This window comes from Grampus griseus (genome assembly GCF_964374135.1).
Source record: "Grampus griseus genome assembly, chromosome: 2".
NCBI lineage: Eukaryota > Metazoa > Chordata > Mammalia > Artiodactyla > Delphinidae > Grampus > Grampus griseus.
Genome location: NC_139018.1, coordinates 23137944 through 23157892, shown reverse-complemented (window position 1 = coordinate 23157892; position 19949 = coordinate 23137944). Strand labels below are relative to the sequence as shown.

At 37.6% G+C, this 19949-nt stretch overlaps 1 protein-coding gene across 20 annotated transcripts in view; it reads left to right on the top strand.

The window, feature by feature from the left end:
* NRXN3 (neurexin 3) overlaps positions 1-14840 on the top strand; it is a gene marked incomplete at both ends in the record, with an annotated part of 1628308 nt that extends 1613468 nt beyond the window's left edge. For 12 of the 20 annotated variants that reach the window (XM_082647295.1, XM_082647294.1, XM_082647284.1 and 9 more), the window contains one exon: positions 14539-14840. In XM_082647295.1, the coding sequence (XP_082503421.1) occupies positions 14539-14840 (302 nt within the window). Of the gene's footprint in view, positions 1-13914 lie in introns of all 20 variants that reach the window. The other 8 variants (XM_082647291.1, XM_082647290.1, XM_082647293.1 and 5 more) reach the window with 2 other exon arrangements.
* Between the last annotated feature and the right edge of the window lie 5109 nt (positions 14841-19949).

Sequence of the window (19949 nt, the reverse complement as noted above, 5' to 3'; positions counted from 1 at the left end):
AGATGAGATGGGAGTGGTAGGCAGCTAGCAGATCACAGGGGACTTTCACAGTGGGTCACAGTACAGAATTTGGGTTTGGAGAATTCTACCTTTGAGGATCTGAAGCAAGACAGTGACTTGATCTGTTTTATATAGTGTACTTTTTAAAGATCACTTTGACTTCATTATGGAGAATGGATTTTAGGGAGCCAGAAGTGGAGGTGGGGAGATCAATTGGGAGGCTATTGCACAGTCCAGGCAAGGAATCATGGTGGCTTACTTTAGGACTTGGGTGATGGCAGTGGGAGAAAGTCAACGTGAGGAATTTGTTTCCAAAGTAGAGTACACAGAACTTGCTGGTACACTGGATATGTGGAGTTGAGTTGGGGCAGGGGCTCAAATATCATGACTAATTAGGGGCTTGTACACCTGGGTCAGACCCAAAAGATGGGAAACCTAGGAGAGGTACAAGTTTAGGAGGAGAGCAAAGTCCAAAGTTCTCTTTTAGCCATTTTGAATTTAAGGTGCCCCTTAGATACTGAAGTAGAAATGTTGAGTAGACAGTTGGATATGGGAAATTGGAATCTGAGAGGAGATTTGAACTGCAAATCATAGTCATATAGATGGCAGGTCTTTACAGCCAAGGGGCAGGGTAGGATCACCCAGCCTAGGGCCATACCTGGGACCAGCCATGAAATGGAGAGATAAAGGGTCAGAACAGGAAGAGGAAAGTTGGAAAAATCTTGGGCTATTCAAGCTAAAGGAAGAAAGTATTTCAGACAGAGCTTTCATTTCTGACTGGCACACAGGTCATATTTATATGGATAAAATAAATCTTTTATATTACCTACTGTCTTGGACTTTAATAGAATTATAAGGACCTAATAGTTTGCAAATAATGAGCCATATGCATATATTGGTCCTAAAAATCCACAGAGAAGCAAGGTTAAGAAAAGGAGAGCAGTTCCTAAGTTCATGGCTTTAAGCTCTATTTACACTGCTCTTTCTCTTTGTTTTACTTCATGAAGATATTCGATGAAGATAACTCTTGATTAAATAAATTAGTGCCAACAAGGATAACTTTTTTGAATCCCACCCACTTCACAAAGCAGAGATCCAAGTGCTGGAAGCTGCTCTATTTTTGTAGTTCAATTCAACAAATATGTACTGAAGACCTGTGGTGTCCCTGCTCTGTGTTAGATGGATTAAAAAACACAAGATAATTATAAAGATTCAGTTTGTGCATCAAGGAGTTTATAATATCCTGAGTGAAGAAAGACTTACTTATACTACTACCTGATTACCATTAAAACAAATGAAAATAAGAATATTAATTCCTGGAAATTTTTTAATGGAATTTTCCCTTTTGTGCATCTTAACCAGTATTAACTCTTTTGGCAGAAAAGAGCTAAAATACTACCTCGACCCTCCATTCCCTCATATCCTCATCTTACCCCACAGTTCTCATGCCTGTTGGGATATGTTTTCCAAGGGAATTTGATGAGAGTTCCACCCTTGTCACCATCCTCTTTGGTCTCTTCAGTAGCACCAAGTAATGCTGAACTCATAGAATATAGCGAATAACATCTTCTTGTATTTGAATTGGATATTTCATAGTTTCCAAAGTAATTTGACTTAAATTTACATACATATGTGTGCTGGAAGGATGAGTCGTCCTGATTTTATAAATGAGCAAACTGAGACTCCAGGGGTTGGGGTGAGGAGTGAGTGACTTGTCTCAAGTCATGTGGTTTGAGAGGATGGGCTCCTATGAAAACATATCTCAATATGACCTCTTCAGAGCTTAACTCTAACCCACAGAAGAGTGAAACAAAGTAACTGTAAAATTACATACATATATAACAAAAATTCACCACAAAAAGATGAACTACTCAAGCTTTAAGAACTTAGCACTATTGGAGGGGTAGGAACAGGGGTTAAAGAGAGGTAGTAATAGTGGCTACTCGGGTTAGGGTTTTTGACTGAGGTTATTATTTGTTTGGTGCTGAAGCAGGTGCTCCAAGCATCCCACTCAGTAGCACTGACCTCAATTGTCTGAGAGTCAGCCTTCTCTGAATATGAAACCCTCATAGCTGATGCTGTGGTCAGCTTTGAAGAAAATAGTAACAAACATGTGAAGAGCTCTTTATAATTTATAAACACTTTCAGATTCAAAATCTCAGTTGTATAAACTTACCCTTTGAGGTAGGTTAATTGACCAGCCATTATAATCGCCATATTACACATGAAAAGACAAGCTCAGGGAGATGAACTGACTTTTTCAATGTCCTAACAAGCCAGCATAGTAGGTGGTACAACCAAGACTGGAACTTAGGTCTCCAGACTCTGAAGTTTCTATCCCATGTACTAGATTTCAGGTACAAGGTGAGCCACTTTGGTGATGTAAGATTTTAATGCTTTTATGGAAGCTCTAAGCTAGTGTGGGGTTTAAAAAAAAGCAATTAATGATATTAATTAATTTATTCATTCATTAGTTCATTCAATAAATGTTTGAGTGATTATTAGTATTCTGGTTGGTAGGAAAAATAAAGATAAAAAGACGCTATTCTTTCCTAAAGTTCTGAGTGTAGCTGAAACTGAGAAGAAAACAAATTAAGTGCAGTGAAGTGTTGGAGCCAGTAATAATCTGTACAGGACGCAGTAGGTTCACAAAAAGGAATGGAGATTTGGGGACAGAATTACAGATACAAGTTAAGGGTTTCGTAAATACATAGGGAAAGAAGTCATTAATGTAAGGTCCTTCCGTGTGTAAACATTCTATTCTACCAGGTTTGAAAATGCAATACTACCTTTTGTAATGTTTTATCCATTCTTATGAATCTTCTTAAGTATGAAAAGTTCCTCTCAATTGGGCAAGCAGATCACTGATACAGAAATACAGTTCTAAGTATTGGGCTTGATGGTGTTCTGTACTCTTTTCCATCTTGGAGGTTTAGTTTTTCTCTTTCTCCCTATTTACTGTAATTAGGTTTGTAAAATGTTTGGGAACAGATAGTACAAGAACTTACTTGGGACATTTTTGTTCAGCATTAAAAAGGAAATGTTAAATTTTTTATTTAGAGACAAATACCATGTTTGAAGCAGTCTTCACTCTTTCTCTGAGCATCACCCATATCTGAGGAAGAGGTTGTGAGAAGTCAGGGTAAACTCAGGGCTCATTTTGTAACACAAGTGACAGCCATCCTCACATTACTAGGATTTGACATCCAGGCATAGTGTCTCTGGTTTCTTTCTAAGCCAAACCATGATTCAGAACTGAGCCATTGATTCTCTCAGAAGAATCCCTCCCTTCATCCCACAGACGCATAACATATCAATCAATGGAAAGGATTTTGTGTATTTCATAGGAGGGACAGATGATGAAGAGATTAATCTCATATACCTGATGCAAAAATCGTGAAAATTCTCATTAAGTATTTGTTCTCCAGACTCCTTTTTAGCCTTCCCTGATTACAATTTTTTAAGTCTTTCCCTGGTGTTGTACTCTGATTCCCAAGAAGGTTGCCTCTTCCTTCCTCTTTCCAGTACTTTCAATGACAAATTTAAAATATTTAATGTTATGCAAAATAATTCATTTGGACCTTCCTCTTGAACCTCACCTGTGCACACTGAAGACAATGTCCTTATCAAGCCGGGCTCACTCTCCCAGAGAGGTGGGTTTGCACCTTGAGTTCCTTGAGTATTCTTCCAGCTTCTCAGGCACAACCCCAAGCAGTTTAGAAACATATTTCTTTGAAACGAGTGCACTTTCCAAGATGCATTCTGAGTAATTCCATCTTATTGCATTTGATGTTCTTAATAGTCTGATTTTGCATTTAGACAGGGTTATTTGGACATGGTGGGATAAAAATGGTCCCATCAAAATATGCTGTTTCAAGTCAAATTATTGTATTATTTGTTCTCAATGGCAAATACAACCCCAAAGCATTCTTAACACTCAGTAGAGGCATAGATACAGAACCGTGCAGTTATTGGTAATAAAAACCTAGTGTAGATATGTAATGAAAGATGAAAATGAAGTTGTGACCTGATTATGAGCTACTGGCAATATTATTTTCTATCTTATATTAGAAATCAAATGAGCTTTGTGTATATTAACTGATGGTCGACTTATAAAAATGTGTAGGCACTGATATAATGTTGTGTTCGCTTCATTTGAAACTGTGGCTTCCATGGATTTAAAAAATACATATTTTATTTGCAAAGTGACAACCATAAATTTTGGTATGTTCACTTGTTTAGCCAGTGATTTCCAGAAAGTAAGAGGTGTCCTACTTGTATGAGTTTTAAAACAGGCAATTTTGATATAGGTAAATTACTCAGCAGAAACCTTAGGAGACTCAAATTGCTGATGTATCTTCCTCAAAGCACCTCTTATTTTCCAGGAGTTATGTAGACACGAGACATATCTTATTCTTTGTAAGTGTCACACTTAGACCACTTACGGTTCCTACTTTAAAAAAATGCCTATGAAACAAAAAATAGCCCATGTGAATGTTATTAAAACTCACTGTGTCCTACAGAAGTAATTTGATGCCCTTGTGAGGCAATCTGTACATTGATAGGGTCTTCTCATACAATAAAATTCAATGGTAAAAGTATAATTATTCAAAAAAATTAACTAAATGGCAACAAGGGTTTTTCTTTTCCTGTATTGTTGGGATTTTTTTCCTCCTCCTAAAACCTCCCAGCTGCCCTTTGTGAAGTTCCTAGAATAATGATTAACATTATAAAACCAGAGACTAAAAATCTTGGTACGGACTGACCCATGGGGACACATTACTATAATTATTTTAAAACAAAATAATAAAAGGGGCATCCCGTAAGGGACAAAAGTCTGACTCATCCTCACAATTTATTCTGTTTGTCAAAGTCAGCTCCAAAGTTTCTTAGAAGTGGTTGGAATTGGCTCAGAACCAGGGGCTCTCAAGTGTCTTACCTTTGTGGTTCGCCTACCTGGGTTTCCCAGTCCTTGGTTGAACATTAATGTTCTCACGGGGATAAAATATTTCATGTACTTCTTGTGATCTCTTCCAGTAGAGGCTGAGGACACTTCTAAAGCCTCCTTCCCCATGTCCCTTCCACAGTATCTTCACACACACAAACACAGTTTGTCTCTTTTTTCCTTTTCTCAAGGTTTAATCGAGCATTTTGTTTCCCAAATGGTCTCTAAAAGACTGGCCGTTTCCCCCAATGTCCTTCAAATAAGCCGCACTCATTTCCTGACTATCCTGTAGTTAGTTTACTGATGCTATGCCACTATGCTCTTGAGAGTGGAGGAGTGGAGGGGGTTTTGCCTCTATTACCTAAAAAAAGCTGTCCATTTATCAGGTACATTTAATTACCACAGTTGTCACCCATGTACCCTGTCAATTTGGCCAAGCCCAAGAACATGTATATGGAGCAGTATTAATTATAACCCCTCTATGTCTTACAAAATTTACCTTCTGAGGCTATGAATGAATATGGGCTAAGTTTCCTAGAGCAGAACCCATGAACTCATGTGTATTTTTACCTCAATTCCTGCCACTACAGGCTCTACTTCAAGCCCCAACACACGTACACATATACATGCACATGCTTATAAGAATGTAATTGGCAAAAGGCCTTGGGATGACCTTTGCCCCTACTGGAAAGGCATGAAACTAAATCCAGTACCATTCTCCTACTCTCAAATTGGTTTTGTCTTGCTGACCTCTTCCCAACCCTAACTTGCTGGTCTGTTTTCCTATTTTCCCTAAATGCAACTTACTTTAAGCATGTATTAACTTGGTTAACATTCCTGCAGTTAAAGGATAATAGACAATTACCCATTTGTCAGTCTGAGCCTCTTTCTTCTCTCTCAAATGTCTACTTACGACGTACATCCAGACTGCACGCCCTTTTTATTTGTTTTTGAGAAGCAAAACCAAAAAAAAAAAAACATTTTTAAAGAAAATGCAAAATTTCTTTTTAAAGAAAATGCAAAATTTGTTTTTAATGTTGGCTGCCAGCAAAAGGGGAATCAATAAGTCAGAAAATACAAAACAACAAAAAAAGTGTCCCCTGACTGCTCTGTCTGTGCCTCCTCAGCGTGTGCATCTGGTTGTTCATCTCTGAAAGTGTATGAAATACTCTTTTCTTTAAATTATTTTTCGTTCTTTGCTCCCTTCTTGTTTGGGAATTAAGTGCTTTTTGTATTATATATATCTATCTGTATATATATCAGTGTGTTTCTTTTTAATTGCTAGATCTTTATCTTTAGATTTGGTTTTATCCAAAACTATGACAAAAAAAGTTATGAATTGTTTTCTGCAACTTTTCCCCACTCCCTCTTTAAATGTGGAACAACTTCAGCTGCAGAATCCCCACATCCACATCTTTCTAATAAACCCAGTCTCACTAGAATCACTTGCACCATGGGTGGCATGGGGAAGACAGGTGATGTCATTCAGAAAGTACCCTTTCTATATAAGGAAGTCATGAATGAGCCAGCCAGTGGGCTCCCTATACAGCTTTGTCTTTCGATTTTAAGATCTCCACCCCCTCCCCTAACTCTAGATGGGGCTGTGTGCCTGCCGATGAAGTTGTTCAACTTGAATGCATAAATCTAGTCTCCTTGTTTTTGCTTTTAACCTTTTGATCATTATTATAAGTATTACTATTATTATTTTATGTATTTTGGCTACTTTTAGTAGGGACAAAAGTTTAACTGTTTTTATTATTTAAAAATCTTTAATGAAACTGTAATGATTTTTGGAGTAATTGCATGTTGAAGTAGTTGCAGCTTAGGGCGTGTGAGATTGTCAGTGTTAGAGTTCTGTTCTTTATTTCTGTAGATGGGCATGTGTAGGCTCATTTGTTTTTGTATATTGCCCATCCCTTCCTTACAGCCAGAAGCTCTAATGCAGCTAGATCACTCCGTGCCGCCCTTACATGGACATGGCGACTCACTTACACATTTACTCCCATCATCTTCATCTCTTGTGTAGTACACTCATAGATATGACCCTACCCTTTCTGCATCTTTCCTTCCCATACCCCTCCTTTCTTCAGCATTGTTCAAACTTATGTGCTGTCATCCATCCCCTTCAATTAAAGAAAGTCTAAAACTTGTCAAAAAGACAAAAAAAATAAAATTAAATATATATCTGAGAACCTATAATAATGCAGAAATTCATTCAAAACGCTCGAGATTTTTTTAAAGGCAAATTATAAAATTAAACAGGTTTTTAAAATTGTTTTTTTAAATCATTGCAATCAGAATAATTTCAGATTCAAAACTGATGCCCTCCCAAGCCCCTCAAAGTAAGAAATTTGTTAAAGTGCAGATTTTTTTTTCTTTTCATGTTATGTGGTGTGGATGTATGTGTTGTTGCCTCCCTGTATCATCCTCTGTTGTAAATTATTATATTTGAAAAATTAGACATTTTGCTCAAAAGTTTTTAAAGAAATGACAACAAAAAAGCAAGTTACAAGAATGTGGCAATTCTATTTGTCCAAGAGCATTCTTACACAACTTTCTTTTGTAAATTTTTCTTTCATGCCAAAAAACATGCGGGCAATTTGTTGATGTAAGTTGACTATAAATTAATACAATATGCTTTTTTTAAGTTAAATTATTTTGTCTATATGGAAATGATTTCTTTATTTTTCCTAAAACAGCCTCTATTTTTTATTTGCTTTTACTTTTCTTTTCTGTCCTTATGTTGTGAATGCCTTGTTGATGTTATTTGCTCTCTTTCCCTCTAGTTTACTTTGAACCTGAAGTTGATTTTTTTTTCTACTCTGTGATTTTGAAGACAACATTAAACATTTTATTTCATTTGTGTCTATTTGCTTAATTTTCACTGTTATATTTTGTGCTGAATTGCTTCTAATGATCAATGTGAATTCTACTCTTGGTAGAAGGGTGTGGGTAAATTGTTCTTACCATCCAAAGGAAGCCGACCTCTTTGCCTGAACCAACTTTTAAAGCCTTGAAAGCAATGGTAGGCTCTACAGTGGGATATGAAATTGGCTACAACCTACAGGAGGCCTGTACTCCAGAAGAAAGTTAGTTGAGTTAACTGCAAATGTTATCAGTGGTAATATATCCTAATTTAACTCCTTAGAAAGCATTTGGGGAAATCAGTCCTTTATTTTATTTTCCTTCACCAAAGGGGAAATAAGGTACTCTCAAGTGACTATGGTAGAGTTTGGTTATCCAGGATTAAACTATCACCATCACTACTACAAAATCACTTCTACTGAGAATAGAGAAAGCACCCCAGAGTTTAGAGTATTGTCCTATGATAATGATGCCTTCCAAAGTATAAAACTAACTACTGGTGAAAGCACACCCGCACACAGTAGGCACCCAAATCTCTCTCTCTCTTTCTCTTTTTCCTCTTCCATTTCTATTAATATTTGCCATTTCTCTCAAGGATTTAAACTGGTAAGCTTTAAAAGGATCCTAAGATTCTACCCACAAGAAACATGATGATTTTCACATCTAAAGTTTTATTTAGGAAACATCTCAGGTAGGTATTGCCATTTTGTATGACTCTATGGTGAGAACACTCCTTGACCTTAAAGGTATTTGGTCAGTGTTGCCTTATCACTTCAGGAAACAAAAGATCAGCAAGAAGTGCTGTATAATTTTTAAATAAAGAGATTACTTGCTTCGCTTTAGTTTTAGGTATTAGTATTACTGTTAAAGAAATGTCAAACTGAAGAGTGGATAAGGGATATGTTTCCAGCCCAGCAGCTTCAATGAATGCACTTTATCTGCCTCAGTTTATATGATTTTGTATTGTTTGACATGTTGGATGATATTTTAGGTTTAAAACTAAGAATCTCCTAAATGGACTATTTTAGCTCATTGAATTGAAAGCTTTTATTTGTGTTGAGGATGCTACCCATAAGTCCATTTGATATAAGGCTTATCATTTATTTTAAATGCAAGCTCTTGGGCTTATTATAAATCATTCTTCAAACTCTGCATTTAAAATAGCCTTAACAATCTAGATCCTATATTATTATACCTCAGCATACGACTACTACATAAAAAAAGGTCAGAAAAAAGTCATCAATGATTTCAGTGTTTATAGGCCCAAAATATTAGTAGAAATGATACTAGAAACTAGAATTTTGGAGTAGCAGTTTCTGTGCTAAATACTTAACATGCATTATAATTAACATTAACATGCATTATTATTATTCACATTGGTGGCTTGAGATAGGCTGTGTTATTATTCCCATTGTACAGAGATTTTAATAAACTTGACCAACTCATGGCTAGTAAGCCACAGAACTGTGATGCTAACCTGCCTCTGAGTGACTTCAGAGGCAAAGCTTTTAACCAATAGGCAGATGAAAAACTCCACTAGACATTCTTTCTTTTACAATGTATAATGACATCAAGGGACTATAGCTCATCTTACCTGGGTGTATATTGAAAAAATAGAATCTGTAGCCTTTCAGACTCAAACCCATTTCAGATAAACTAGGGGAAAATGTCCTACCTGGAGATTTTCATCTCATTAAAATGCTCTTAAAAAGTTAAGCCCCTTTGAGATACTTGAGTTTTTCTGCTGTCTTCTCCCCAGGGACTGGCCGTGCCTGTCTGTGACTATTTTTTCTGAGGCTGGATGCAGAACAATTTCATGGTTCCAAGCTTCCAGATATTGATGTGTTGCAAGTACACACTTCCGTGGCACCAAATAACTAAACGAATATCATTCAATAACTAATTTTGTGGGGAAAAAGATGATTTCTCCCCATTGTATGTTAGTTTCCTAGCAGAGAATGAGAAAAATGCAAATAAGAGATGAGGTAAAGAACCTAAATATAGATAAAAGAAATTCAAGGAATCGGAGCACGGTGTCCTCTCCCAGAGTCTCACTCTTCAGTGTCATTGTTTTTTGTATTTTTGTGACTTCCTCCACTCAGATATCTCCAGAGAGGCAAAGGTTGGAGCCATATTGAAACTTTATGCTGCTTTTCTTGCTTTTTCATATGACCCACTATACCACCATCACCTACAGCATTCTCACAGTTCAGAAGAGTTCTATTAAATTTTTAATATACTGTCTTTTTTGATGGCAGAGAGCCCCTTTTGCTGAATATCAGCCCTAGACACATGAATTATATATCTATAAATACACTCATAAAACAAAAAAGCAGGGCAGCCTTCAGGGCTAAAATAGACCTTTTATATCCCTAGTGATCTCTCTGGTTTAAAGAAAAGCACAACCCTGTCAAAAAAGGGTATATATTCCTGATTTAAAATGCTAACTTTAAGGAATATGGATAGTTCTTATTCCAAACCAAAGAAGAATTCTGGGGATGGAATAGGAAATTAGAGTTGTGATGGATTACAGGTTTTGTATTACTCTGCCTGCAACCCCTTATGACTTTAAGCTTGTTGCTTCTATGAATACTTTCATAAGCATAGACATCTGGTAGATCACTGATTTCACGGTCTTCGGGCAGTGAAAAAAAAATTATCAGCTGCTCCAACATTTCTGAGGAAACTCACTTTAGATTAATACAAATAAACATGAAATCTTAAATAGGCTTCTGCAATCTAAGTCATTTCTAGTAAGGATCTAATGGTGGGAGAAACACATCCTTCACCTCCTTATCTCAAATGATGTGTGCCCTTGGACCTCCTAGGACACTAGAATCATCTTAAATCTTAACTATGGAATTTGATATTAAAATGGACTATACACCCCAACTCACATACTTGTCCCAGGCATCTTCCACATTTATAGTTACCCAAAAATTTCCCCCTACTTTCATTTTAATTCCCCTTTGTAATACCAACTCCTACATCCCAGTGGACTCCCTTTTAAATTAAAGACATTTTTCCAATTCCTTGAGATGCCAGGAGAGGGGAGCTATGAAAATTCCTATGATTTCATTGATTAAATACTACCAGGATTTGGGCTCAAATGTCCCTGACAGGGGCATCATTTATCATTTTTATCACTGCTACTAGGGTTAATAACAAAATGACAAAGAAATTGAAGATTAGCGGTTTTAACAGATTCTGTTATTTAAACTCTGCAACAGCATACCCATCATTTTAGTTTGGAAATAAGCTCTTACCATTTCACTTAAAGGCTCACCAACCTTTTAGAAGCTCTTTGTAAATTAGTGAGCTTCAAGACCCTCTTTTCATTCCCTTATCAAAAGGATGATTTTCACTTTTTTTTTTTTTTTTTTCTGCTCCAAGAGAGATACTCACATTAGGGTGTTGAATGAGAAGCGAATAGCAAAGGAAAGTGGAAGTGATTCAACTGCAGAATGAGCAGTTTGTAGATTTTGTAGAGTTTTAACAACAAAGACACAGTGGAAGCTTTAGCTGGGATTAAAAAGACAAGGGGGTAAAAAAAAAAAAGGCAAATGTAAGACTCCAGTTGGGTGTCATAGATGGTAGACTAAAATTGCAAATGAATGCCACTCTGTAATCATGAAGACAGTGATATTAATCTCACTTAAAGGGACACTAGCATCCTACTTAACCATTTGCCTTTATATTTAATTATTTGTTTCAGGACTTTGCCTCCCAACAAATCCGTCATTCCTTGTCCTTTATCCCACTTTACTCTCCACTTAATAAACAATGGGTTGATTTTTATCCTTGCCCTAAAAAGCAAATGACTCTCGGTATTTGTTCCAGAAAAGAACACCCATTCTAGGTGAGATGGGTACAAAAACCCTGTCTTGTTCTCTAAAGGGAAGTAAAATCATCCCTGAGCGATCCCTAGGGAACCTTTAACAGACTGCATGAGGCTTCACTCCTCTCTCCTCACTGCTCTTTTCTTACTCAGACACTGCCTTCTTCCACATATCATCTTAAATATAACACTCAGGCCCTCCCTACCAGAAGAATAAGAAGAAAAGGTAACTCAGGGTTAGTTTTAGGACTGGCTTACCTTTAGGGATCTGTGTTCCAAATCCCATTTATAAAAATTAGCAAAAGTATGTAAATTATGCATTAACTAAGTTGCAAGATATATGAATTACATATCTTCACAATGTAAAAAAAATAGGCATCCTTGTCCAGGAAAGCAAGTCTGAAGCTTTGTCAAATCTGCAAAAACCGGTTTGCTCAATAGTTTCAAACTCTGAGCACTAGAAGAGACGCTTGGGGCTTAAAGCACAGACTAAAATATCATCTTGAGATTCTCAGAAAGATTCTTGTTTTATTTCCCCACATGTGCTAACATCATCAGGTAGGCCGGGGATGACTGTACTGTGCTCTCCTGTCCCTTCCCCTTCCTTAAGATACACATTACGTACATCGTTGCCACGCTCCCCAACTCAGTTTCTCTCTGCAGAGAATAAAAGCTTCCGATGTGGTGCAAGCAGTTCTTCTCTGGTGCTCTGAAGGTGTGCAGTAGCTTTCTTTTCAGGAGGCTTTTTCTTAGCACACCTGAAACCTGGACAGTTTAGATGCAGCAGGTCAGAAAGAAGACTTCAACCCTAATATCATATTATCATCTCAACTGTCTGACTACCTGGGTCAGGGACATATCATGCCATCCCTGCTAGAGGATTTTTAAAAACAATAGTTGGAATAATTTTTAAAATAAATTTAATGAAGAGACATGAACTGTGACTTCTTGATTCTTTCTCTGTTTGAAAATAACACTGTAAAGAAACACAGGAGAGACTGAAGACTGATTATCTTGCTTACATACATGAATAATAAGCTTGGCCCTGCAATTAGGTGAGTAACACCCACCACAGAATATTTGTGGTGACCATAATTTGCAGGGCACTATGATTTAGTGAACTATTCTGAACTTCCTTTCCTGACCTAGTCCTCATATGTTTATAAGTGCAATAACTAGGGTCTGTGGGTAAACCGAGAAATATCTGCCATTCTAAGAAATAAAAGGAATCCAAATTGGAAAAAGGAATCACTGATTTTAAAAACTACTTTGCTATCTCTACATTTCTGAATCTAAAAGTAAATTTCCAGTAAGTCATGGATATGTAGGCTGGGTATTCTTAAAATCTAGTGTCTGCTCAGTATATATTCCATATAGCATAAAAGCAATATATAAATATAATACTAGACCAATGCAAAACAAGTTGTTGTTTTATAGTCAGGGGAATTTCTGGAAAAGCATAATCAAGATGGGCTTGTTAGATGAACATTTTCAACCTACTGTAAGTTTCCCTTACTTAGCGTATAGTAAATGAAGACTGCACGTGATAAATGTGAAATAAAAGGTAGTAACTTAAAATACTAAAGATGAGCTCTTTTATATTCCTTAATCTTGATCTCAGTGACATGGAAAATATGTCATTCTCATCCTAATGGGAGCAAATAAGTAGAAACCCAAGAAAAAAATAAGGAAATGCTATGGCTCACAGATTAATCACATGCATATGTGCATGTACGTACACACACACACACACACACACACACACACACACACACACACACACAAACACATATTTTCATGGTCAGTATTTGCAACAGTATAGGTGAAGGTCATTATCCCGTAAGCAGATCCTGGAAAAAGCCTATTTGAATTCTATCTAAATAATTACTTGAGAGTATCTTTAAAAATCTAAGCCCCCCGGAGCAGCTGGGCCCGTGAGCCATGACCGCTGAGCCTGCGCGTCCGGAGCCTGTGCTCCGCAACGGGAGAGGCCACAACAGTGAGAGGCCCGCATACCGCAAAAAAAAAAAATCTAAGCCCCCAATCTAAGGATTTCAGGTTTTGATGGCAAGAGGCATATAATGGGCTAGAAGTATAGCCCAATAATCAGCCTAGAAGTAGAGAGGATCCGTATGTGGATCCAAGTCATTTTATTATAATTTCTGAGGTGTAACCTATGAACTATACATGCATTCATTGAGTGTGGCTGTGAATTGTTTTTCTACAAATATACTAATTCTGTTTTTCTTTTTCTTTTCAATCCCAGGAGGTGAATTAGTTATCCCTCTTCTTGTAGAAGACCCTTTAGCTACCCCTCCTATTGCTACTCGTGCACCTTCCATTACACTCCCCCCTACCTTTCGCCCCCTCCTCACCATTATTGAGACCACCAAAGATTCCCTGTCCATGACCTCTGAGGCGGGGTTACCTTGCTTGTCGGACCAAGGCAGCGATGGTTGTGATGATGATGGCTTGGTGATATCTGGGTATGGCTCAGGGGAAACCTTTGACTCTAACCTGCCCCCTACTGATGATGAAGATTTTTACACCACCTTCTCCTTGGTAACAGATAAGAGTCTTTCCACTTCAATCTTCGAAGGTGGCTACAAAGCACATGCGCCCAAGTGGGAATCCAAGGACTTTAGACCTAACAAAGTCTCCGAAACTAGTAGGACTACTACCACATCTTTGTCCCCTGAGCTGATCCGCTTCACAGCTTCCTCCTCGTCTGGGATGGTGCCCAAATTGCCAGCTGGCAAAATGAATAACCGTGATCTCAAACCCCAGCCTGATATAGTCTTGCTTCCGTTGCCCACTGCCTATGAGCTAGACAGCACCAAACTGAAGAGCCCACTAATTACTTCCCCCATGTTCCGTAATGTGCCCACAGCAAACCCCACGGAGCCGGGAGTCAGACGGGTTCCGGGGGCCTCAGAGGTGATCCGGGAGTCGAGCAGTACAACAGGGATGGTCGTCGGCATTGTGGCTGCTGCCGCCCTCTGCATCTTGATCCTCCTGTACGCCATGTACAAGTACAGGAACAGGGACGAGGGGTCCTATCAAGTGGACGAGACGCGGAACTACATCAGCAACTCGGCGCAGAGCAATGGCACGCTCCTCAAGGAGAAGCAGCAGAGCTCGAAGAGCGGCCACAAGAAACAGAAAAACAAGGACAAAGAGTATTATGTGTAAACACGACACCGCTAACGCTACGCGAATTTAAAACACAGGATTATTTCTATATAAATATATAAATACTTGGAAAATGAGATTTCGCAGATGTCAGAACTGTTCTAACTATGAGATGGGGTATACCATGACTATGGTGGGGAAAATCATTTTTAAAAGAACACACACAAAGATGTACCTACCTATAAGATTCAGCCATGGCTGCTTTGATTCAGTCACTGCTCGGAGACAGTTCTTTCTGCCCTGCTGTGTCATAAAGCACACACTCTGCCCTTTGGAGCGAGCAGATGGCTCCCCCCCACTTTCGTGGACTTGGAAGCTTCCTTCTCTTTAGGACCTTTCATCCAAGGTAGAAGACTTCATGGCTTACTTGTTCCATAACTCCAAGTGAGTCTGTAATAATGTTTGTGAAGCTTGACTGTAATAATGTTTTTTTTTTTTTTTGGTTTAATTATGTAAAAAACGAAAACAAAAAAAAAAAAGAAAAGAAAAAGTTAAAAACAAAAACAGAAACAAAAAAAACCCCACCCTTATCTGGGTCTGGCCAGTGTGTGCGTAACTTTTCAAGATCTGAGGGGAAAAAATGGCTTTTGGGTATTTGTTTAATTTTTGAGACTAACTGGACATAAGTTAAGAAGAAGAAAAAAAAAATCTCAGAAAACAGAAGAGAGACTATTGCCATATGAACTCAAAAGCTACCATGGTGTCCACTCTACATATCAGGTTGTGGCGTTTCTAGAATCTGTTGTCTATTTCCTATGCGATGCTTTGCTGAACACATAGCAAAATCATGGGATGGATGATAATATTGATTTGAAAAGCTGGTTCCTCAGGATCGAATTCCAGAATTTGCCACCCAAACCCTGAACAGATGGGGTTAGGGCTGGTTTTATCAGACCTATTGGCTTTACTTAACAATATTGTTCCTGTCCATGAGCCCAGCCAAATTGTGGTAAAGGAGAAAGCCCCTTTCTCCTCTAAAACAGAGCCTTTCCTAGGGAAGGGGAACGGGGGTGGGCTGGATCTGTGACTGATCGAAATGCATGCAAATATAAAAGAAAAGACAATACAAGAAGGCTGTTAAAGAATCAAAACAGACAATAGGTGAGTTCAACTTGTGATGGAACCACAAAAGGTCACACAAGCCAAACATGGCATGACGGAGTGCAGAATTCATAGTTCTTTCCCCGCCCCCAACATGATAATGTTTTTCCTAGTGATTTAATTTTGCAGCCTGACATTTATGGATAACTCTATCCTTCCATTTGCTCACGTCTCCCTTCACCCATCTTTTCTAAAAATAATAAATGAATAAAGCTGCTGTGACACACAAAAAAATGGAATTTAATAGTATAATATATATAAATAAATATATATACAGATATATTTATCATGGTATGTTTGATGGGATGACTGAAACAGGAAAACTGTTAAAATCTTGAAGTGGAATGAGAATGTTGTTTTAAAAGAAAATAACAAAACGACAAAAAAGTAAACCTTAAAATGTGAAGTGTGAGTTTAATTTTGTCACAGTTAACTGTGTCAAAGAGAATAAAAAATCTTCTCAGATTTTGTTTACATATTTTATTACATTTTTGCTGGTATAATTCCTTAGCCACCTGTGTACATACTGCTTTGAGAACTGTTCTTTCCTTTCTATTTGTTTATTTCAGTTTGTTTGGTTTATGTTCCAGTTGTCTTTCTTTATGAAAAGAGGAAATGATGTACAGAAAAACAATAAACTTGTTGTGTGGCCATACCTATCCCAAAAGCAAGAGACAAAGCAAGACAAATATTCACACAAAAATGAAATGTGTTCTCTGGAGGGTCAGATACATACAGTTTCTTTTGTACAGATGAAAATCAATCAGCTGTTTAGATTTAGAAATCTACTCTTGCTGGTTTTTGTAAGTTGCATGAATATTTGACTTTGAAAAAGTATCTTAAAGACGTGGGGCAAACGCAATCTAAACAATGGTAGCCTTTACTAATATGTATGGAAAGAGGTGTTCTTCATTACCTGATATTTCAATGTGTTAAGAGTTTTGGATTATTTTGTTGTCATTGAAAAAGACAGGATTATAAAGAGATATCAAAGCACGATTTAGATAACCTAAATGGCCCAACCTATATGAAGTTGATTATATCTCGATGTCTGTAAAAGATTGCTGTTCTTGGAGTCTTGAGGTCTTGTGAACTGATTTCCTGCTTTCTTTCTTTACATTTTTTATTTGAGTAAAAATACATTTATTATATTCCTTTTAGTGTAAGTTTCTATTTGGACAATTTTATGGGAACATGTGCATTCTGTACGTGAGCTTCTATCATATTGCTGTTGTTTTATGAACAGACTCTTAAGGAATTTATTTTATGATGTTGTGAAGTTACTGCTTTTTCTTTTTCCTTTTGTCTTTTATTTCACATTTGCATTTTAGTTCAAGGATATGCTTAGCAATAAAATGTTCTTCCCAAAAGCTTGTATGATGATGTATTTTTATTTTCCAAACATTTGGTAAAAGACCTTGTACTGGGGCTAAATATGTCATGTCGAATTAAAAGCCAAGTAATCTAGGACCATGTTCATGTGAAATAAAATATTATAACCAGTGACTGATACTTATATAAGCTTATCAAAAGTGACATATTTGGGGGCTAAACAATTATTGTCTGTCAACTGAGGCATTATTATTTAGACTGCTATGATAAAGTAACCGGGAGAAAACACTTTTCTGAACAGGTAAGATGACAGAAGCATTGTATTCTGGAAAAAATATTGTTAGATACTATTTTTTTTAAATGTTTGGCAACGTTTAAGTATTTGCTGTAAGTTAACAACCTTACAGAACCCTGTTCATGTTTGAAACACTGCAAAGCTTTAAAGGCATTCCTTCCAAGCCTCCCGCCATATTGAAATTTGTTAGAAAAGTACTAAATCCAAAGTCAAAATTTAAATGAGTGCTCAAATTTTAAAAGCTGCTTTCTAGATTTTCAGATTACAGAATTCTGCTAGCATTCATTATAGCTGGAACCTTTCTCATATCTCAGGTGTCCTCGATATGCTGGTTCCTTAAGCACATGCTTACTTTGCCAACTGGATAATCCATCATGATACTCTGCATTTTTCACCATGATCTAGAAATGTGGGTTAACTGAACACCTGTACTCTAGCCATATATTGGTTACCAATTTTTGAAGAGTTAGAATTAAAAGCAAATATAATTAACCCTGTTCCTTCAGATTTCCCTGGTGGAATGGTTATGCTATTAACTGTCATGGAAATGGAAAAAAAATAAGCCTCAATGATGTCAAACTATGGAAAGTTCCCTTTTTGATTCCTGCCTCAGATAATTTACATGAAGCAATCATTTATCAATGCCTATGATATGCCAGATGCTATGTTAAGTGTTTTGGTTTATGTAGTCGGTTTAATCCCTGAGTGGTAGATAGCATTTTCCTCATCTTAAAGACGAGGAAACAAAGACATGACGAGCTTAAGGACAACTTGGCTAGTACATTTCTAATCATGTTGAAAGTCAGGGGGGCTTCCCTGGTGGCGCAGTGGTTGAGAGTCCACCTGCCGATGCAGGGGACACGGGTTCGTGCCCCGGACCGGGAAGATCCCACATGCCGCGGAGCGGCTGGGCCCGTGAGCCATGGCCGCTGAGCCTGCGCGTCTGGAGCCTGTGCTCCGCAACGGGAGAGGCCACAACAGTGAAAGGCCCGCGTACCGGAAAAAAAAAAAAAAAAAAGTCAGGCCTTGCTGACCTGGAGGTAAGTGGGATGTCGTGAAAAGGGTACATGCACTGAGGCCAGACACAGCTGAGTTGGAACCCCAGCTGGACTATTCACTGTGTATGGGCAATTTCACTATGTCTCTGAGGTTTGACTTCCTCATCTGAAAAATGTGACACCTCAGTGACCTTGCCTCACAATATAGTTTGGGTAAAAAAAATGGAAATAATGTGTTTTGTGATTGTTACAGAGTAGGGGCTCAACAAGGTTAGTCTCCATCACTTGAGTTCTGTACTAGTCATTTACAATAGCTGCCTTCTAGAATTGCAAATTCTACAATAAATTCTGTAATAAAAAGATTTGTTTAGTAATTGTTCAAGGAATGTTGCCAAGTCATGACTTGGGTTTACTAGCTAATTGATAGTAAATCAATTTATCAATTGATAATTGATAAAACTAATATTTTCTAATCATATACTTTGATTGAGGGCATGACTGCAACTAGTAAACATGTGTCATTGACAACTGGTAGCATGAATCTGTCTGACAGCATATTTTAAGCAAGTGACCAAAAGTTAGGGTAAGTAAAGAAGGTACAAATTTCAGAAAATGTTCAACTTCCAGAGAAATTCTGAGACGATGGTTAATGTGGTAGATTCATCAGGATCTAAGTGGCATGTGCTCAGATACTTTGGTTAATGTCCATGAGCAGAAATAATTTATTATCTCCATGAGGGAGTATTGAGACGGTACCGTCCCTTTCCAGTGTGTTTAACTTTGGCCACAGGCTTTGGAATCAGAAAAGCTTAGTTCAAATCTTGGCTCTGAATCCTGGGTCTGTCCTTTACCAGCTGTGAAACCTTGAGTAAAGTGTGCAGTGACTCTAACTTCATCCATGAAACTGGAATGATATGGCCTCCTCTTAGTGCTATTCTATAATTAAATGAGCTAATGTGTGTGCAAGTGTCTGGTTATAAGCACAGTGGCTGGCCAATAGCCCTCAAACAGTGATGCCTAAACTGTCTTATTAATCATCTGTTATTATCCTAGAAGAAAAGTAATACAAAATTCTTTATTAACGTCTACAGAAGATACATATAGGAGAGCCCCAGAACAATCATATGACTTCTGTAACCTAACATCATAATTGTTTTTATTCCTCTTACAGTTGAAATCACGCCGATTTATTGATTCTTTGAGTTCTCCTTGAGTTTTCCACCAGAAATGTGCCTACCCCTGTAAAGCTCTTTACCTCAATCAACTCCTTCAGTATAGAGGCCATAGAAAGTTTCAAATGATAAACTATTATTTACCTCAAAGGGCAGTCTTCCATGCTTCCCAAATCATAGTTATTATTGCCTTAGACACACCTTCAAAATT